The sequence below is a fragment of the Carcharhinus amblyrhynchos genome, chromosome 6 (genome assembly GCF_965287045.1).
Source record: "Carcharhinus amblyrhynchos chromosome 6, sCarAmb.v2.hapA, whole genome shotgun sequence".
Classification (NCBI taxonomy): domain Eukaryota; kingdom Metazoa; phylum Chordata; class Chondrichthyes; order Carcharhiniformes; family Carcharhinidae; genus Carcharhinus; species Carcharhinus amblyrhynchos.
This window is the reverse complement of record NC_137329.1, coordinates 60,616,272-60,632,576: the sequence shown is the minus strand read 5'-3', so window position 1 is coordinate 60,632,576 and position 16,305 is coordinate 60,616,272. Positions and strand designations below refer to the sequence as shown.

The window sequence follows — 16,305 nt, the reverse complement described above, 5'->3', positions numbered from 1 at the left end:
AATTGCTCCCTGTGCTGGCCTCTCCCGACCACCCAACTGCCCCATGGACATCGCTATAACCCCCATTTCAACCACAACCCCTGAAGCATTCCCTTCCCTTCCTGATCACCACCCCTGTAGATTTCCACCCTTTCCTCTCTGATCACTACCCCTGTACAGACCTCATCACACCCACGCCCCTGATCATCAACCTTCCAGACTTTCCTTCCTCTCCAATCACCATCCCTGCGATGTTGTCCCCTTGAATCCCCCTTCCCCCCATAAACCCTTCCCCCCACTGGCGTCAGAGGCCTACCCTCACTCAGGCTCCACATCCACTCAGGCCCCATTCCTTTGGCACTGCTCCTTGCACAGTTGTGGTGCACAGTGGGCAGTGCCAGGGTGCCAGCTGGCACTGCCAGTCTGACACTGCCCCATCGGCACTGCCTGGCCCTGACCCTCACCACCTGCAGGTTTCAATGGTCCCTGAATTTCACCCTGCCCCACCACCCCCCCCCCCACCCCCCGCCCTCCCATTAGTGATATATCTAATCTAATCTCTGTTGATGGAGACCAGCTGTGATTTTTACCAGTCAGAAGTTCAACCAACGAGGAGATAAGTGCAAAAAGGGCCTGGACGAAAGCAATCGGGACTCACTAATCACAAAAACATGTCATGAATATTTAAATTTGCTCTATGTCCTTTCTGGAAACGAAGTCAACTTCACTGGCAAAACAGGGCCTGGACAATTGGGGCAGGCAAGAAACCAGGCACATTTCTGATTTTGTGCCTTGTGCCTCTTGGCACCTCACCTTGCCAAACAACAGGCAGAAGAAGTTTGTAAGATCATGTCCTGAGGAATATTTTGCAAAGATAGCACCCTTCAAAACTTTTTGGGAAAAGACTGCCACATTTCTTTCCTTTTCTTCCCTTACTCCTTAATTACCCAACTCCCAGATTATTCTAAGTCTTACTTCTTGAGAAATTCTTTCTTAAAGCACCTCTTTCTCCCCATGCACCAAATTCCCAAAAATATTCATTTGGTCTTTGTCTCACTCAGCCCAAAGTCTTCCTTCACTGACCTGGAGGAGGCAGTTTCTTGACTCATGTTTGACCTGGTGACATGAGACTTAATGGAAGCTTGAGTCAATGTTGAGGATTCCCAGGGAAATGAGCTCCCTACTGTGTATCACTGTACAGCCACCACTACTGGGCTTGTCCTTCTGGTGGGACAGGGCATACCCATGCTGGTGATGGTGGTATTTGGGACATTATTTGTAAGATATGATTCTGTTGTGTGGCACTGTATTAAATGTTTTTTGAAATCTTATATACACCACATTAACAGTATTTCAATTATCAACCTTTTTTATTACTTCCTCAAAAAACTCCAGCAAGTTACTTGTCATTTGTCAGCTCGAGCCTGGATATTGTGCAGCTTTTGCTTCAGATGGACATAGACGCCTTCAGCACTTGAGACATTATGAATGATGCTGAACATTGTGCAATCATCAGTGGATAACTCACATCTGACCTTATGATCAAAGGAAGATCACTGATGAAGCAGTTGAAGATGGTTGGTACTATGGCACTATCCTGAGGAACTCCTGCACTGTTGTCCTGGAGCTGAGATGACCGGTCTCCAATATGAAGACAAGACTTTGTTTCCATAAGAACTATGCGGTGGTCACTCCTACCACCACTATCATGGACAGATGCAACTGGCCAGGCAGGTTGATAAAGATGAGGCCAAGTATGTTTTTCCCTCTTGTTGGTTCCCTGACCACCTGCCACAGAACCCATCGAGCAGCTATGTTCTTCAGGACTTGATCAGATCGGATGTTGCCTTTGTTCCGAACCGCAATATTTATAAACATCCTTTGATTGGCACGTTAAATCAATTATTCAGTTCCTTTTTTCCAGCCATAATGTTTACAAAGCACAGTTGAATACATCTCAAGTGAAGTGAAAGGAAAAAAAAGCTCCTGGCTATTTTATAAGTGATCTGATCTACCAATCAAAGCACTTCAAAGGACCGAGACACCACATGTTAATTTTTTTTGTTAGAAGGGGAACTCCCCAGTGAAACTCAATTACACCTGTGTTTCAAAGCACTTTAAAGACATTTGGCCTTATGAGAGAAAGCCTGGCCTTATGAGAGAAAGCAAGTCATTTTCCCAGGCAAATCCAAGAGGTCCTTTCTATAACAGCACTTTAAAGAGGTCATTTAAAACCAGGAGCTTACGACATTAACCTGGGCCAATCCCTACTATGGAAGTGACAAGGACACTTCAAAGGTTTTAAAGGGCAGAGACAAGTAATGAATATCTTCACCAGAACAGTGTCTGAAATCACCATCCTGATAGTGAACACTACTTTTTCCAGGACAACAAGGACAAGTGCAGGCCCTAGACCACCATCCCAGGGGAGAGTCCCGAGGTCAATCCTACCCATCAGCATGAGCTCACCCAACTCCCAGATTCTTTGGAGGATCCTCAATCTGTAGCCTGACAGCAGCAGAGGGGCATATAGGCACACCATTTAGCCCCCTATCCCCTTCAGGGTCCAGGACACCAGGTCAGAGCATCATTGCCAAGGTGCTAGGGAAAATGCAAGGTTAACACTGCCAAGTGGCAGGGCCTGAAGGAGGGCTTGAGGTGGGCTCTAGATTTGATCTGATGCCATGAGACTTCATGGGGACCAGAATCAATTTTGAGAACTCCCAGGACATCTCCTTCTCAGGATTAGTTATATTAGGATTAATCAACTATATATCTCTGTGCAGCTATCTTTGCTGGATCCATTATGTCAGTGGGGTAGGACTTATACAGGATGATGATGGTAGTGTCTGCGACATTGTCTATGAGGTCTGATTCAGAGAATATGACTATGTCACCATTGCTGGAGACCATACATGATCCCCACTGGTGTGGACTTCCACCAGTGCGATCAGGCACATAGAATAGAAACCCTCATAACCCTCCCATGTGGAGTTTGCATGTTCTCCCTGCATCTGCATGTGTTTCCTTTGGGTGTTTACTCCCACACTCCAAAAACATGCAGGTTAGGTGGATTGACCATGCTAAATTGCCCCTTAGTGTCAGGGGACTCGAAAGGTAAATAAGTGGGATTATGGGGATCAGACCTAGGTGGGATTGTTATTGGTGTAACTCGATGGACTGAATGGCCTCCTGCATTGTTGAGATTCTATGGTTCTGTTATATTGGCCTGAATTTTTGGGACTTCAATCACCAAGCAGAGTTAGCGAGAGTCAACCTAATTCACCAAAAAGTCCAACTGTGGGAAGAGTAGTAAGTATCAATCGGATCTGAAAAATGTTAGTGAAGAAGTTCAATAGCTTATGGGTAATAACCAAATACTGGGTGGAATTTGAGTTGAGCTAGTTAAGATTTGGGCAGAAATGTGGGGTTTTGTCTGTGGCTTGTCAGTGGAGGATTTCATTAATAAGTTATGGTTTCAAGTGTTGTGTGGCATCCTTCCATAAGTTTAAAGTTCATGTATTAGTGCGTAAGGAGTGCCTAAAACCCTGGATAGGATTTTATGGCACTTCCATTTGAGATGTCAAAAAATGATCCCATCCTCAACACTGAGCTCATCTTTGTTAGCTAAATAGGGTTTTGTTTCTTCAGAGGGTCTTCCTTGAATTTCTCCATGTAGGATCATTGCCTTAATTTGGACAAGATTGGATCTTTTTGTGTCTAGGCCTTAATCTGCCTTTGTAGACACTGTCAAAGTCTCCAAATAATTTAGGATCATCTTGATCTTTTCTACTGCTAGTAAAGGAGCCAGGTTTGTGGGCAACAAGAGGTGACTTTGTGTGTTGGCATTTGCTATCCAGATTACAAATTTCTCTGAAAGATATTCATAGACCACAAGTCACAAGGCCCAGCACTGTTTCCAGATGAAGACCATAGAGGTGGGATTACCTTGTTCTCTTTGAAAAGTTCAAATAAGGGTTTGTGGTTGGTAACTATTATGAAACATCTGCCATAGACATATTGATGAAACTTATTCACACCAAATATGATCACCAATCCTTCTTCAATCTGAGAATATCTTCACTCTACTTCGGAAACGGTCCTGGATGCACACATGATGGACCTTTCCGCCCCATCTTTCCACGAATGTAAAAGCACCATCCCAACCCTGTATGGGGAAGTATTATATCAGTACAAATTTTTTCTTGGGATCAAAATGGCCCAATGAGTTAGATGTTAACCTAACGTCAATACTGGAGAAGTTGTTTGATGTCAAGGATTTCATAACTCTGCATCAATCAGATAAAGTCAGCATGGATTTACAAAGGGGAAATCATACTTGATGAATTTATTGGAATTCTTTGAGGATGTAACTCATTTTGTTAACTGAGGAGAACCAGTTGATGTGGTTTATTTAGACTTTCAGAAGATTTTTGACAAGGTCGCATGTAACAGACTACTATGTAAAGTTAAAGCACATGGGATTGTAGTTCGTGTCTTGAGATGGATAGAAAGCTGGTTAGCAGATAGGAAGCAAAGAGTTGACATAAATGGATCATTTTCTGATTGGCAGGCAGTGACCAATGGGGTATCACAGGGACCTGTGCAAGGACCTCGACTATTCACATTATATATTAATGATTTGGAAGAGGGAACTAAATGTGCTATCTCTAAATTTGCAGGTGATATAAAGTTGGGTTGGGATGGTGAGCTGTGGGGAGGATGCAGAGATGTTTCAGTGTGATTTGAACAAACTGAGTGCGTGCATGGCAAGTACAGTATCATGTGGATAAATAAATGGGAGGTTATCCACTTTGGTAGCAATAATAGGAAAACAGATTATTACTTGAATGGATGTAAATTGAGAGAGGTGGATACTCAGTAGAACCTTGGTGTCCTCATGCATCAGTCACTGAAAATTAGTGCGCAGATACAGCAGGCAATAAAGAACACAAACAGTATGTTGACCTTTATAGCGAGAGGATTTGAGTGTAGGATTAGAGATGTTTTACTGCAATTAATTGCTTAGAGCATTGGTGAGACCTGCTATAATCCAGGTCAGAAATTCCAAGATATTTTATGATGTCAGCCTAGACCACAAGTTTTGCACTTTGAATTTGGCTTGTGTGAGCATAAGATGTCTCACTCCACATATGATTCAAATGACCTACTAGGTAGCTTTTATCAAACAAAGTGTATTTAAGAATACAGTTAACATACAGAAAGAAAATTAGCAATAGTGTTTACCAATTGTAAACAAGAAAGAAACAATCATGATATTGCATAAACCTGAACAACTAAATGAAGTGTTCCAACCAAACAAGCCTCCTTATAAACACACCCATCCCGGGGTTACCACAGGAAATAAGAATGCTCACGTGATGCTGGATTTCCTAGCACTGCAACACCTGCTGCGAATAATCCTTTGGTTCGAGAATTGAAACTCTGCCTTCTCCATTCTGGGAACTCCCAGCACTTCTCAAGGTAGAGATAGAGCCTCTAGCTTTTAGTCAGCAAACCACTAACAGCAAAATCTTTGTTCCAGAGAGTAAGAAAGCCTGCTTCCAAGTAGCCAGCAGCCACCAGAATTTCAAATACCAGGGAAAGAGACACAAACACTGTTGTCAGTTTGAATTCCACACAGCATCTAATGAGCCAGCAACCAAAACTGAAAGTGAAAGAACTCTTGGGAGAGGAAGAAAAAACTCTCCCACCTGACCTATCAGTCATTCTTTCCCAACAATTTGAAACATCATAAATTCCTAGAGGCTACATTAGGCCCAGATTAAAAATGAACTAAACCTCCTTTAAACCATTTAAGCTACAATAAAAGGCCATCTAATCAGATAGGTCAGCAACAAGCACAAAAGATCCTCTTAAAAGAACTGCAGAAACACATTGTTAAATAACATTTCTTAAAGGCACAGTAACATCACAGGCCACACCTGGAGTATTGTGCAAATAGGTTACTTCAGTTGTATGAAAGACGCATTTCTCCCACTTCAGGCACAGTCCTGCTCTTGAAAATCTCTGCAAGGCCTCTTCTAAGTTCATCAGATGTGCCTGTTCTTAAATCCCAATGACCAGGATAGCACCTAAGCACACTATTTCTTTGGGTTACCCTTGAAGAAGGCCCTTCATGACTCATTCAAATTTGGCACACGTTGATGAGACCTCAAAGGGCAAACAAGTATACTCATATAGCCCCTTAAGCGTGCTGATTGTAATATATTTCCAAGAAGACATGTCTAATTGGAGCTAGAGATAGGTGTGGCTCATGTGCAATTTTAAGAAAGCCTGGCCACCTGTCAGCTTAGTGCATAGGTCTTTAATTCAAGGCATAGAATACCTATCAAGTTTGGAAATCCTGTTGACTGTTAGTTGAAAATCCCCACAGACAAACTGATTTGTCAGACTTAAGAATGGGGACAATGGGTGCAGCCCATTCTGCAAATTATATTGAAATTTTCAAGGTGCCCTAGTTCAGTTTTCACCTTCTCCAGCAGTGTGTATGGAACTGGACTTGAAATACCTAGGTTTAATATCAGGTTGACATAGATCTTGCCTTGGCCCCTTTTATTTTTCCAATTCCTACTTGAAAAACTTCAGTGTAAACTTCATATAGTTTTCCCAAGCCAGGCCTGAAGATCTCCAATTAGTTCAGTTGGATCTGCAAGAGCTAATCTTTCCTTGTCTCATTCAGCAATCAGTGGGAGATGAGCTGATTGCTACCTCTAAGTTACTAGGGCCATTGCATTGTTTTTTATTTGTAAAATTTCCCCTGCGTAGGTGGATAATCTGGCCTTCGTGACTTCCAAACTCAGGACTTGGATGCCAGGTTGGAGTTGCTTGTATGTCTGTTTTTCGATAATGGAGATTGCAGCCCCTACATTCACTTCCATCTTCAAGGGATAGCCATTTACTAGTAATTCTCCCATTATAGGGCCAATTTTTGTTGTGATGATATGATCCAGTTGCCATGTCCCTGTCTCTGAAAGAGGGGATACCTGCATAGTATCGTCAGGTACTGACTTTGGTTTCTTCACTAGGCAGCATGTGTTTTGCCTGTTCCTAAAATTTCACCTTGGCTGTCCCCTTCGACAATGTTTGCAATAATCCATTGCCTAGCATCCACACCTCTCTGGAGTATGTTCTCCAACACTCATGGGGTCATAACTGCCTCTTTTTGATTGTTTGATGTTATTGGAGCTCCAATATTGTAAGGACTCTTTAACACCTGGTTTACACAAGCATTCTCCAATGAGGATTAATTACACAAGACGCCTCAATACTAGCTAGAGGATATTCCTGTCTGATACTCCTGGTAGCCCCTGAGCCCCTTTTTCTGCATTCTCCAGTGATAAGGTTACTTCAATGGCTTTTTTTAACATCCAAATTGGGTTCTGCCAACAGCAGCACAATGGTTAGCACGGCTGCCTCACAGTACCAGGGACCTGAGGTCAATTCTGGCCCTGGGTGACAGTATGTGTGGAGCTAACACAAATTCCCCATGTCTGCATGGGTTTCCTCTGGGTGCTCCAGTTTCTTCTCACAGTCCAAAGATATGTAGGTTAGGTTGATTGGCCATAGTAAATTGCCTCTTTGTGTCAAGGGGACTAGCAGGATAAATAAGTGGAGTTATGGGGATAGAGTCTGAGTGGGATTGTGGTCCATGCGGACATGATGGGCCAAATGGCCTCCTTCTGCACTGTAGGAATTCTTTGTTTCTTTGGGGAAGGTAGGCTATTTATGCTGTGTACCAATCTGTCCTACAACATTTCATTTAGAGGCCGTCTAAATTTGCAATATTTTGCTAATTTTTGTAACCTAGCCAATAACACGGTGATAGGTTCCCCAGGCGTTCTCCTTACTGTGTTGAAATGGTATCTCTGGAGAGTCACAGAGGCCTTTGTATTGTAATAGTTTTTCACCAGATCTATTATCTCATTTAAAGTTTGAGTCAGGAGCATCTAGATAGGTCAGGCCTTTTAATCACGTTTGTTCAACAATATTACTTCTTGTTTTTTACTTCCTTCAATGGTGCCGACACAGAATTGGGCCCCTTCCACATTGGTATGATAAGGTTCAAGTTTCCTTAAAATGGGCATACTTGCTTTTCCTTGCCAGAGAAGATTCTTGGCTTTTGAAGGTTGTCCGGAAAGAAAAGAAATTTTTTTTTAACTCCTCATCGCCAGTGTAGTCTTTCAGCCACAGCCAGATTCCCATCACCAGAAACCCTTTATTAGAAACCAAGATAAAGAGCTGTACCCATGGATTACAACAAAGTCCATACTCCAGGACCTACAACAATCTGGGTTCAGGTAACAGATTTTTAAGCTCCCGCAGCTCACTTCCCACTGGGTGAGATTCTGCTCATTCAGTAAGGGAGTTCATATTCCATGAAGCCAAGGGGAAGATCTATCAATGATCTCACGTGTTGTTTGCGGCCTGCATAATAGTTGCCTCATCAAATGTTACTTTCAACCATTCACTCACTCAAATGTAAATTCAATTCATGCTTAACTTTTATTATACTTCATGCCTCCACTGTCTGGGGTGGTCTGTGCACCAATTTCACACTCTTCAATCTATGCTCATAGAATCCAGATGCCTTAATCTGAGCAAGAGTTATTTTATCCCATTTACATGGCCTCCAATGTTTTTATATTTCTTATCTAAAATGGCTCAGAATTCTTAAGTGTAGCTTGGACTCACTAAGGGAGTAACTTCTAATTTATACTTCCACTGACTTCAATTTAAATATCTCATTTGACAATAGTTCAAAGAGCAAAATTGGAAAAAATAAAAAATGAGTTGTCAATTCACTATCGCCTTCATAACAACATTGCACATTGTTAAAATTACACCCCACCATCTCCTTGGAATTGCACTCAATGGGCAGAATTCTCCTATGCCACCACTGGTGGAATCACTGATGGGCAAGAGATGAGGGGAGAATTCAGCAGGACAAAAACAGTTCCATACCGGCATGAAATTATAGTGGGATCTTTCAATGCTGCCCCCAATGGCAGATCAAGAATTCCAATAGAGGCTAATAGATATAAAACAGATTAACATCCCTCTAACGGGATGCAGATGAAAGTACACCAAGAATCTTCCCCCACACATGATTCTCTGCAACATCTTCAGGAAAACATGCTGGTCTAGTACATGCCTGGATTATCATGTCGTTCAGAATTTGGAACACATCTGAAGAAGGCCTGGGATTGACCTCAGAGTTGGGATGGAGGCCACCATCAACCCTTGAGCACCACAGCAAGGCGGGCAACAGGTATCAAGTGGATCTTCCATCTTTGGTGTCTTTGAGGTCCAACTTTTGATCTCAGTCTTCCAGGCAGTCTATCTTCTTTCTTCAGGAGGTCCATCTTCTTTGTTTGATGGTGGGTCAGCAATGGTAGATGTATTTTAAATATGAGACCAAGACATGGCAGCTGAATGCACACCTTCAAGCCTGCCCCACGACAGAAAACAGTACAAAACTTTGAAAATTATTTATGGCACAAAATCAATTCTAGCCTACCAGACTGTCTACAGTTTTCTTACCGTCACAACAGGTCCACAGCAGATGCCATCTCTCTGGCCCTACACTCAAGCCTGGAACACCTAGGTGAGAATCACAGCTGACAAATCAAATTTCCTTAGTCTTCTGAAAAAGTAGAGATGGCATCTCCCTGGAAATCTCCTATGTCAGACTCCTATTTATTGACTATAGTTCAGCCTTCAGCATAATTATTCCTACAAAACTCATCTTCAAACTCCATGGCCTGGGGCTCGGCTCCTCCCTCTGTGACTGGATCCTGAACTTCCTAACCCACAGACTGCAATTAGTACGATAGGGAACAACATCTGCTCTACAATCATCCTCAACACTGGTGACCAACAAGGCTGTATCCTCAGCTCCTTATACACCTGTGAATGTGTGGCCAAATTCCCCTCCAACTTGGTTTTCAAGTTTGCTGGTGATACGAAAGTACTGGGTTAGTTCTCAAACAACAAGGAGACAGAGTTCAGGAAAGAGATAGAGAATCTGGTGAACTGATGCGATGACGATAATTTCTCCTTCAACGTCAACAAAATGAAGGAGGTAGTTATCGACTTCAGAAAGTGTAGTGGAGGACATGTCCCTGTCTACATCAATGGAGGCAAAGTGGAAATGATCAAGAGCTTCAAGTTTTTAGGTGGACAAATCATCAACAACCTGTCTTGGTACCCCAATGCAGACGCTATAGTTAAGAAAGCCCACCAATGCCTCTACTTTCTCAGAAGATTAAGGAACTTTGGTATGTCAGCTACAACTCTCACCTACTTTCACACATGCACCATAGAAAGCATTCTTTCTGGTTGTATCACAGCTTGGTATGGCTCCTGCTCTATTCAAGACCGCAAGAAACCACAAATATGTGTGAACCAAGCCCAGTTCATCACTCAAACCAGCCTCCTACCCAGTGACTCCATCTAAACTTCCCGCTGCCTCAGAAAAGCAACCAGCATAATTAAGGACCCACACATCCTGATCACACTCTCTTCCACCTTCTTCCATTTGGAAAAAGAGACAAAAGTCTGGGGACAGGTACCAACCAATTCAAGAACAGCTTCTTCCCTGCTGCCATCAGACTTTTGAATGGACCTATCTCGCAATAAGTTGATATTTCTCTACACCCTAGCTATGACTGTAACACTACATTTTGCATTCTCTTCTTTCCTTCTCTATATTCGGTATGCTTTGTATGGCATACAAGGAACAATACTTTTGACTATGTACTAATACATCTGACAATTATAAATCAAATCAAAACCCAGAAGACGGAAGATATGACATAGTTTCTCATTATCTTTTGTGACATGAAACATTTTCCTTCCCCACCCTGACATGGGACTTGGCCCCTGATGGGAGAAATCCTCCCTGTCTTCTAGTTATACTTCCATAATTTTTCTTAGTGCTGTCACACAATGTGTTTGTGGTTTCAGTGTGCTTTTCACTAACATATTAATTTCATTCTATGGTCCTGTGTCTTGCAGTCTATGGTCAAATAGATTATTACTGTTTATTTCCCTTCCTTATGTCTCATTATTTTCCATTTGTCCATGTTAAATACAACTATCACTCATCCATTCATCCTTCTGTTATATCACATGGTGTGCTATTTGATGTGCCTGTTCCCTATTACAAAAAAGCACTGATTCACTGGGTATCTGAAATAAATTGCCTTTGTTTTCCCCTGATACATCTGAGCTCTACTTTATAGTTCAGAACTGGAACACATGTACCATTTTAAATTCTATGAGACATATGCAATGATAAGTTCAAAGCACACCTGTATATTTCCACTTACCCAGTATCATTCACAACTGAAACATAGGCATGTTCATTTCCTCGTTTGTAATAAAACTTCATGCATGTTACGGAATTAATCTCATCCAGAGATCTTTTTATTAGTGCTTTCTGCTTTGCAGCTGAAATTGAATAACAGAAGAAGTAAAGCAATAGAGTATACACAGTTTAACAGCATGACTAAGTATGGCAAACAGATGTTGTTTTTACAATCTAAAAGATAATTTACAAAACTGAAACTGTGTGAAGAAACACAAAGAACTTATCTAAACCATAAAAAATAGTTTCTACATCTGATGGAGGTGGGAGTTGGGGTCACCCCTGAATTTATCTAGTGGTTGGGGCCATTGTCTCCATGTTAAATCCCAGCCAAAGAGAATGAACTATTGCTGTAAAACAGGATAAGTTTGCATGAAGCAAAACAATGTTAGTTCAGTTATGACACTTCTAATGCCTATAATGCAGGCAAGGTCTATTGTTCCTGAGTCTGTTTTGCTCTGTCCACTGTGAAGACATTTCTCATGGTGTAGCGAGCCTTGATGATAGTCCTGATACAACAGTGCAAAACAACTGCAATATATCATTGGTGCTATCTGTTGAAGCATAGAATAGCCCTCCATGGTATAAAGACTATAGTCACAATAACCTTGACAGCCACTCACAATATTCCCCAGAACATAATCTAGGCAGCAGTTGTGGACACAGCAACTGATCAAATTCCATGATGAAGTTGGGGGAGATGGCCCACCTTAAGTGGAGCACCTTGCGCACTGCTCTCATTATTCCTCTTCTCCCAGGAACCTATTCACTCTTTCATTTTCTCTAATGCTCCACTTTACAAAACAGACAAAATCAGACTGGAACAGGCAAAAAAAAAATTCCCAGAACTCAATATTCAGTTGTAAAATTAGGAAATTGTCAAAAACAAACTTAAAACATAAAGAGCAATACAAAGATAACAGAAAGTACATGGGATTTAATGGGATTGAGGGTTATAGATAGGCCTGGTAGGTAGGGATATGATCGGCGCAACTTGTAGGCCGAAGGGCCTGTTTATGCTGTAGTGTCCTATGTTCTATAAACCAGTAACTGATGTCAACAGACTAAACATCCTCTTAAAATAATTTTTCTGTTGGGTTCTTCTTGAATGTCAGTGCCATAACTTGCTGAGAAAACTTAACATACAACTTAAGACCTTTTGGCAAAATCAGTATTTGTCACAATTATGGTCTTGCAACTTCTAAGGCTGCTGCTTCTTAAGAGTACTGCCTCGCCAAATTTACAGATGATTCAATAAAATTCTTACTTACAGTCCTTTGAAGGTCATGAACCAAAGATAACAGAAGAAAATGGTCTTGGCACAAGTTCTCCTTCCAAATGCGACTCAACCCCAGGAATTGGAATTCTTTCCAGAGTAGTCAATGAAAATACTTGTAATAATGCTTTGAAAAATATTCACTAGCTGTCGAGATATTGTCCTCACTGATTGAACAATAATTGCAGAGCATCAGAATGCAATTCTTTACTCCACATCCCACATATTCCAATTATTTCTGTAAGTTTATCCATCATAGACTTCCTAAATGAAGCATTTCAAAATCTATTGTCTTTTATATTATTGTAGTTTTTCATTTTGTCTCCAGTTCTTTATTCAGGAATCCGTTCAATGTGCAAATCACAATGTAAATATAAACTTCCTAATATCAGTCCTAAATTTTAATTTTACTGTTTGAACCTATGGTGCCTAGTCCTAATTCAATAGTTCAATTTAACATAATGCTTCAGATACATTATTTGAAATTCTAACTACCAAGGTTAGGTCGCCTCTCATCTGTCTGCTTTTCACATGGAAGAACTGAAGTTTCTCCAGCTCTTCCAAATAACCCAGATTTCAAAGAACAAAGAAAATTACAACACAGGAACAGCCTTTTGGCTCTCCAAGCCTGCACCGACCATGCTGCCCGACTTAACTAAAACCCCATCCCTTACGGGACTGGATCTCACTATTCTCTATTCATGCACTTCTCAAGACACCCCTTAAAAGCTATTATCATATCCATTTCCATTACTTCCCCTGGCAACGAGTTCCAGGCACCTACTATTCTCTGTGTAAAAAATCTGCCTTGTACATCTCCTTTAAACTTTGCCCCTCACACCTTAAACCTATGCCCCCTAGTAATTGACTCTTCCACCCTGGGAAAAAGCTTCTGACTATCCACTCTGTCCATGCCTCTCATAATCTTGTAGACTTCTATCAGGTCTCCTCTCAACCTCTGTTGCTTCAGTAAGAACAAACCAAGTTTCTCCAATGTCTCCTTATAGCTAATGCCCTCCATACCAGGCAACATCCTGGTAAATCTTTTCTGTACCCTCTCCAAAACCTCCACTTCCTTCTGGTAGTGTGGTGACCAGAATTGAACACAATATTCCAAATGCAGCCAATTTTTAAACTCAGTAACTCAGCCGACGAGGACAAGCATGCCAAATGCCTTCTTGACTACCTTCTCCACATGCATTGCTACTTTCAGTGACCTGTGTACCTATACACTCAGATTCCTTTGCCGATCAATACTCTTAAGAGTTCTGCCATTTACTGTATATTCCCGATCTGTATTAGACCTTCCAAAATGCATTACCTCACATTTGTCCAGATTAAACTCCATATGCCATCTCTTTGCCCAAGTCTCCAACTGATCTATATCCTGCTGTATCCTCTGATGGTCGTCATCGTTATCCGCAAATCCACCAATCTTACTGTCGTCCACAAACTTACTAATCAATCCAGTTACATTTTCCTCCAAGTCATTTACATATATTACAAACAGTCAAGGTCCCAGCACTGATCCCTAAGGAACACCACTTGTCACAGCCCTCCATTCAGAAATGCACCCTTACACTGCTACCCTCTGTTTTCTTTGTCCAAGCCAGTTTTGTATCCACCTTGGCAGCTCACCTTTGCTCCCATACGACTTCACCTTCTGCACCATTCTGCCATGAGGAACCTTGTCAAAGGCCTGACTGAAGTCCACGTAGACAATATCCATTGCCCTACCCTCATCAATCATCTTCGTCACTTCCTCGAAAAACTCAATCAGGTTTGTGAGACACGACATCCTCTTCACAAAACCATGTTGCCTCTCACTATTACATCTAGTTATTTCTAAGTAGGAATAAATCTTGTCTTAAAGAATCCTCCCCAATGATTTCCCTACCACTGATATAAGGCTCACCGGCCTGTAATTGCCTGGGTTATTCTTGCTACACTTCTTAAACAAAGGAAAAACATTGGCTATTCTCCAATCCTCTGGGACCTCCCGGGTAGCCAGTGAGGATACGCAATTTCCTCCCCTACCTCTCTCAGTATTCTGGGGTACATCCCATCAGGCCTTGGAGACTTGTCTACCTTAATGTTTCTCAAGAACCCCAATACCTCCTCCTTTTTGATCTCAACACGACTCAAGCTATCTACACATCCTTTCCCAGACTTTTCTAGGACCAATTAATAACTTCATGACTCTCCTACAATGATTGAATTTGAATGTTTCTTGTATGTGTCAGTAATCAAAATGGATATAACTTCCAAGGTATGACCTAGCCAAAGAAGATTTACAGTTTTATGCTACTGTTTGTTTTGTAGGTTAACTTTTTTTGTTAAGTATTTATCAGCCTCCTTATACATTGTAACGTCATTGGTGGACTACAAGTTTTGTTCATTATTTATTTTCCGCATAATTTTTTTTACGTGTCTTAAATTTTGTATACCATTGAACCCACTAATTAATGTTGCCCAAAAGAGTATGTAAGGTGAAATTCTCTCACCTCCTGTGGCATGTTATTCAGTGGTGGGATTCAGCACACCGTTGGACCTACAGCTGATGTTACAGATTCCCTGTGCCACAGAAGTTAAGTGAAGTTGCCACAAACAGTAATAGAGGCAGATGACTGGATATGAAAATATCACATACCCCTATGGCAGAACTTCCCTACTGCCTCTTTGTGTAATGCATGTTTTCTGACTTACGTTTCATCAGACATGTGTTGCCTGGATATTTATTAAAGAGTTGGTGGAGACGAGGTGGTAACATCTAGTGAGATTCTGCCTCACTCTTTTCTTCCCATTCTCTCATGCTCCTCCTGTTCGCTAGCAGGAAAATGCCATTCTTCCCCCATCAAAGAAATTCTTGTTATGAATTGGATCATGGTAAGGTCAGGAAGGGGTGGAATCAGGGCAAAGTATGATAGTGTCTCATACTTAACAGAGAGTAGTTACTTCCAAATAATTCAGAGATATCCAGGATCAAATCCTCACCAGCAAAAGCTGATCCTGGGTGTTTTTTTTCACTCCATCCTCTAAGCCAATGCTCAGAGTGGGTTGTGCAGACCTAGATCCATTCATTGCTTGCTCCAAAAACCAAATGTAAAATCTAATTGAATCCAATTCAAGGTCCCCACAAGAGAGACAAACAAGATCCAAGCTGGCAAGACCTCATAGTGGGCCTAATCTGACACTTGGGGCCCAATTTTACCACTTTGATTCCAAGTGCTGAATCTGGGAGTGTTTCAGATCTGACTTTTAGATGTGTTCTCAGGCGCCCCCATATGCACCCTGACTGAAAACAAAACAGCGATTCTAAATTGCGCTGCAGAAGCCTGTGGGCGGGACTTATCATGTCCAAAACACTGCCCTTCCCCTCCACCAGGGAGCCATCTGACCAGTCTCCCTCTTCCTCCCCCACCCGAGAGCCATCTGACCCACTTCCCTCCTCCTCCCACTACCAGAAAGCCATCTGACCTGCCTCATTCCTTCCCCCACCAAACAGTGATCTGACCTGGCTCCCCCTCCCCCCACTGATCTGAGTCAGAGAGCCACCAAAGCTCTGAACTTACCTCCTCAGAAGCTAGAGAGCCCGAATTGGACTTTTGCGGACCATGTCTGTTTTGCGCTGAATCTGGATGGGCAAACGTGGTGGTAC

The 16,305-nt window shown here is 41.9% G+C and overlaps 1 protein-coding gene across 1 annotated transcript in view; it reads right to left on the bottom strand.

The window, feature by feature from the left end:
• LOC145344338 (astacin-like metalloendopeptidase) overlaps nt 1-16,305 on the bottom strand; it is a 346,104-nt gene that overhangs the window by 278,246 nt on the left and 51,553 nt on the right. Inside the window, 1 exon segment of the mRNA XM_080191468.1 lies at nt 11,334-11,454. Coding sequence (XP_080047594.1) covers nt 11,334-11,454 — 121 coding nt within the window.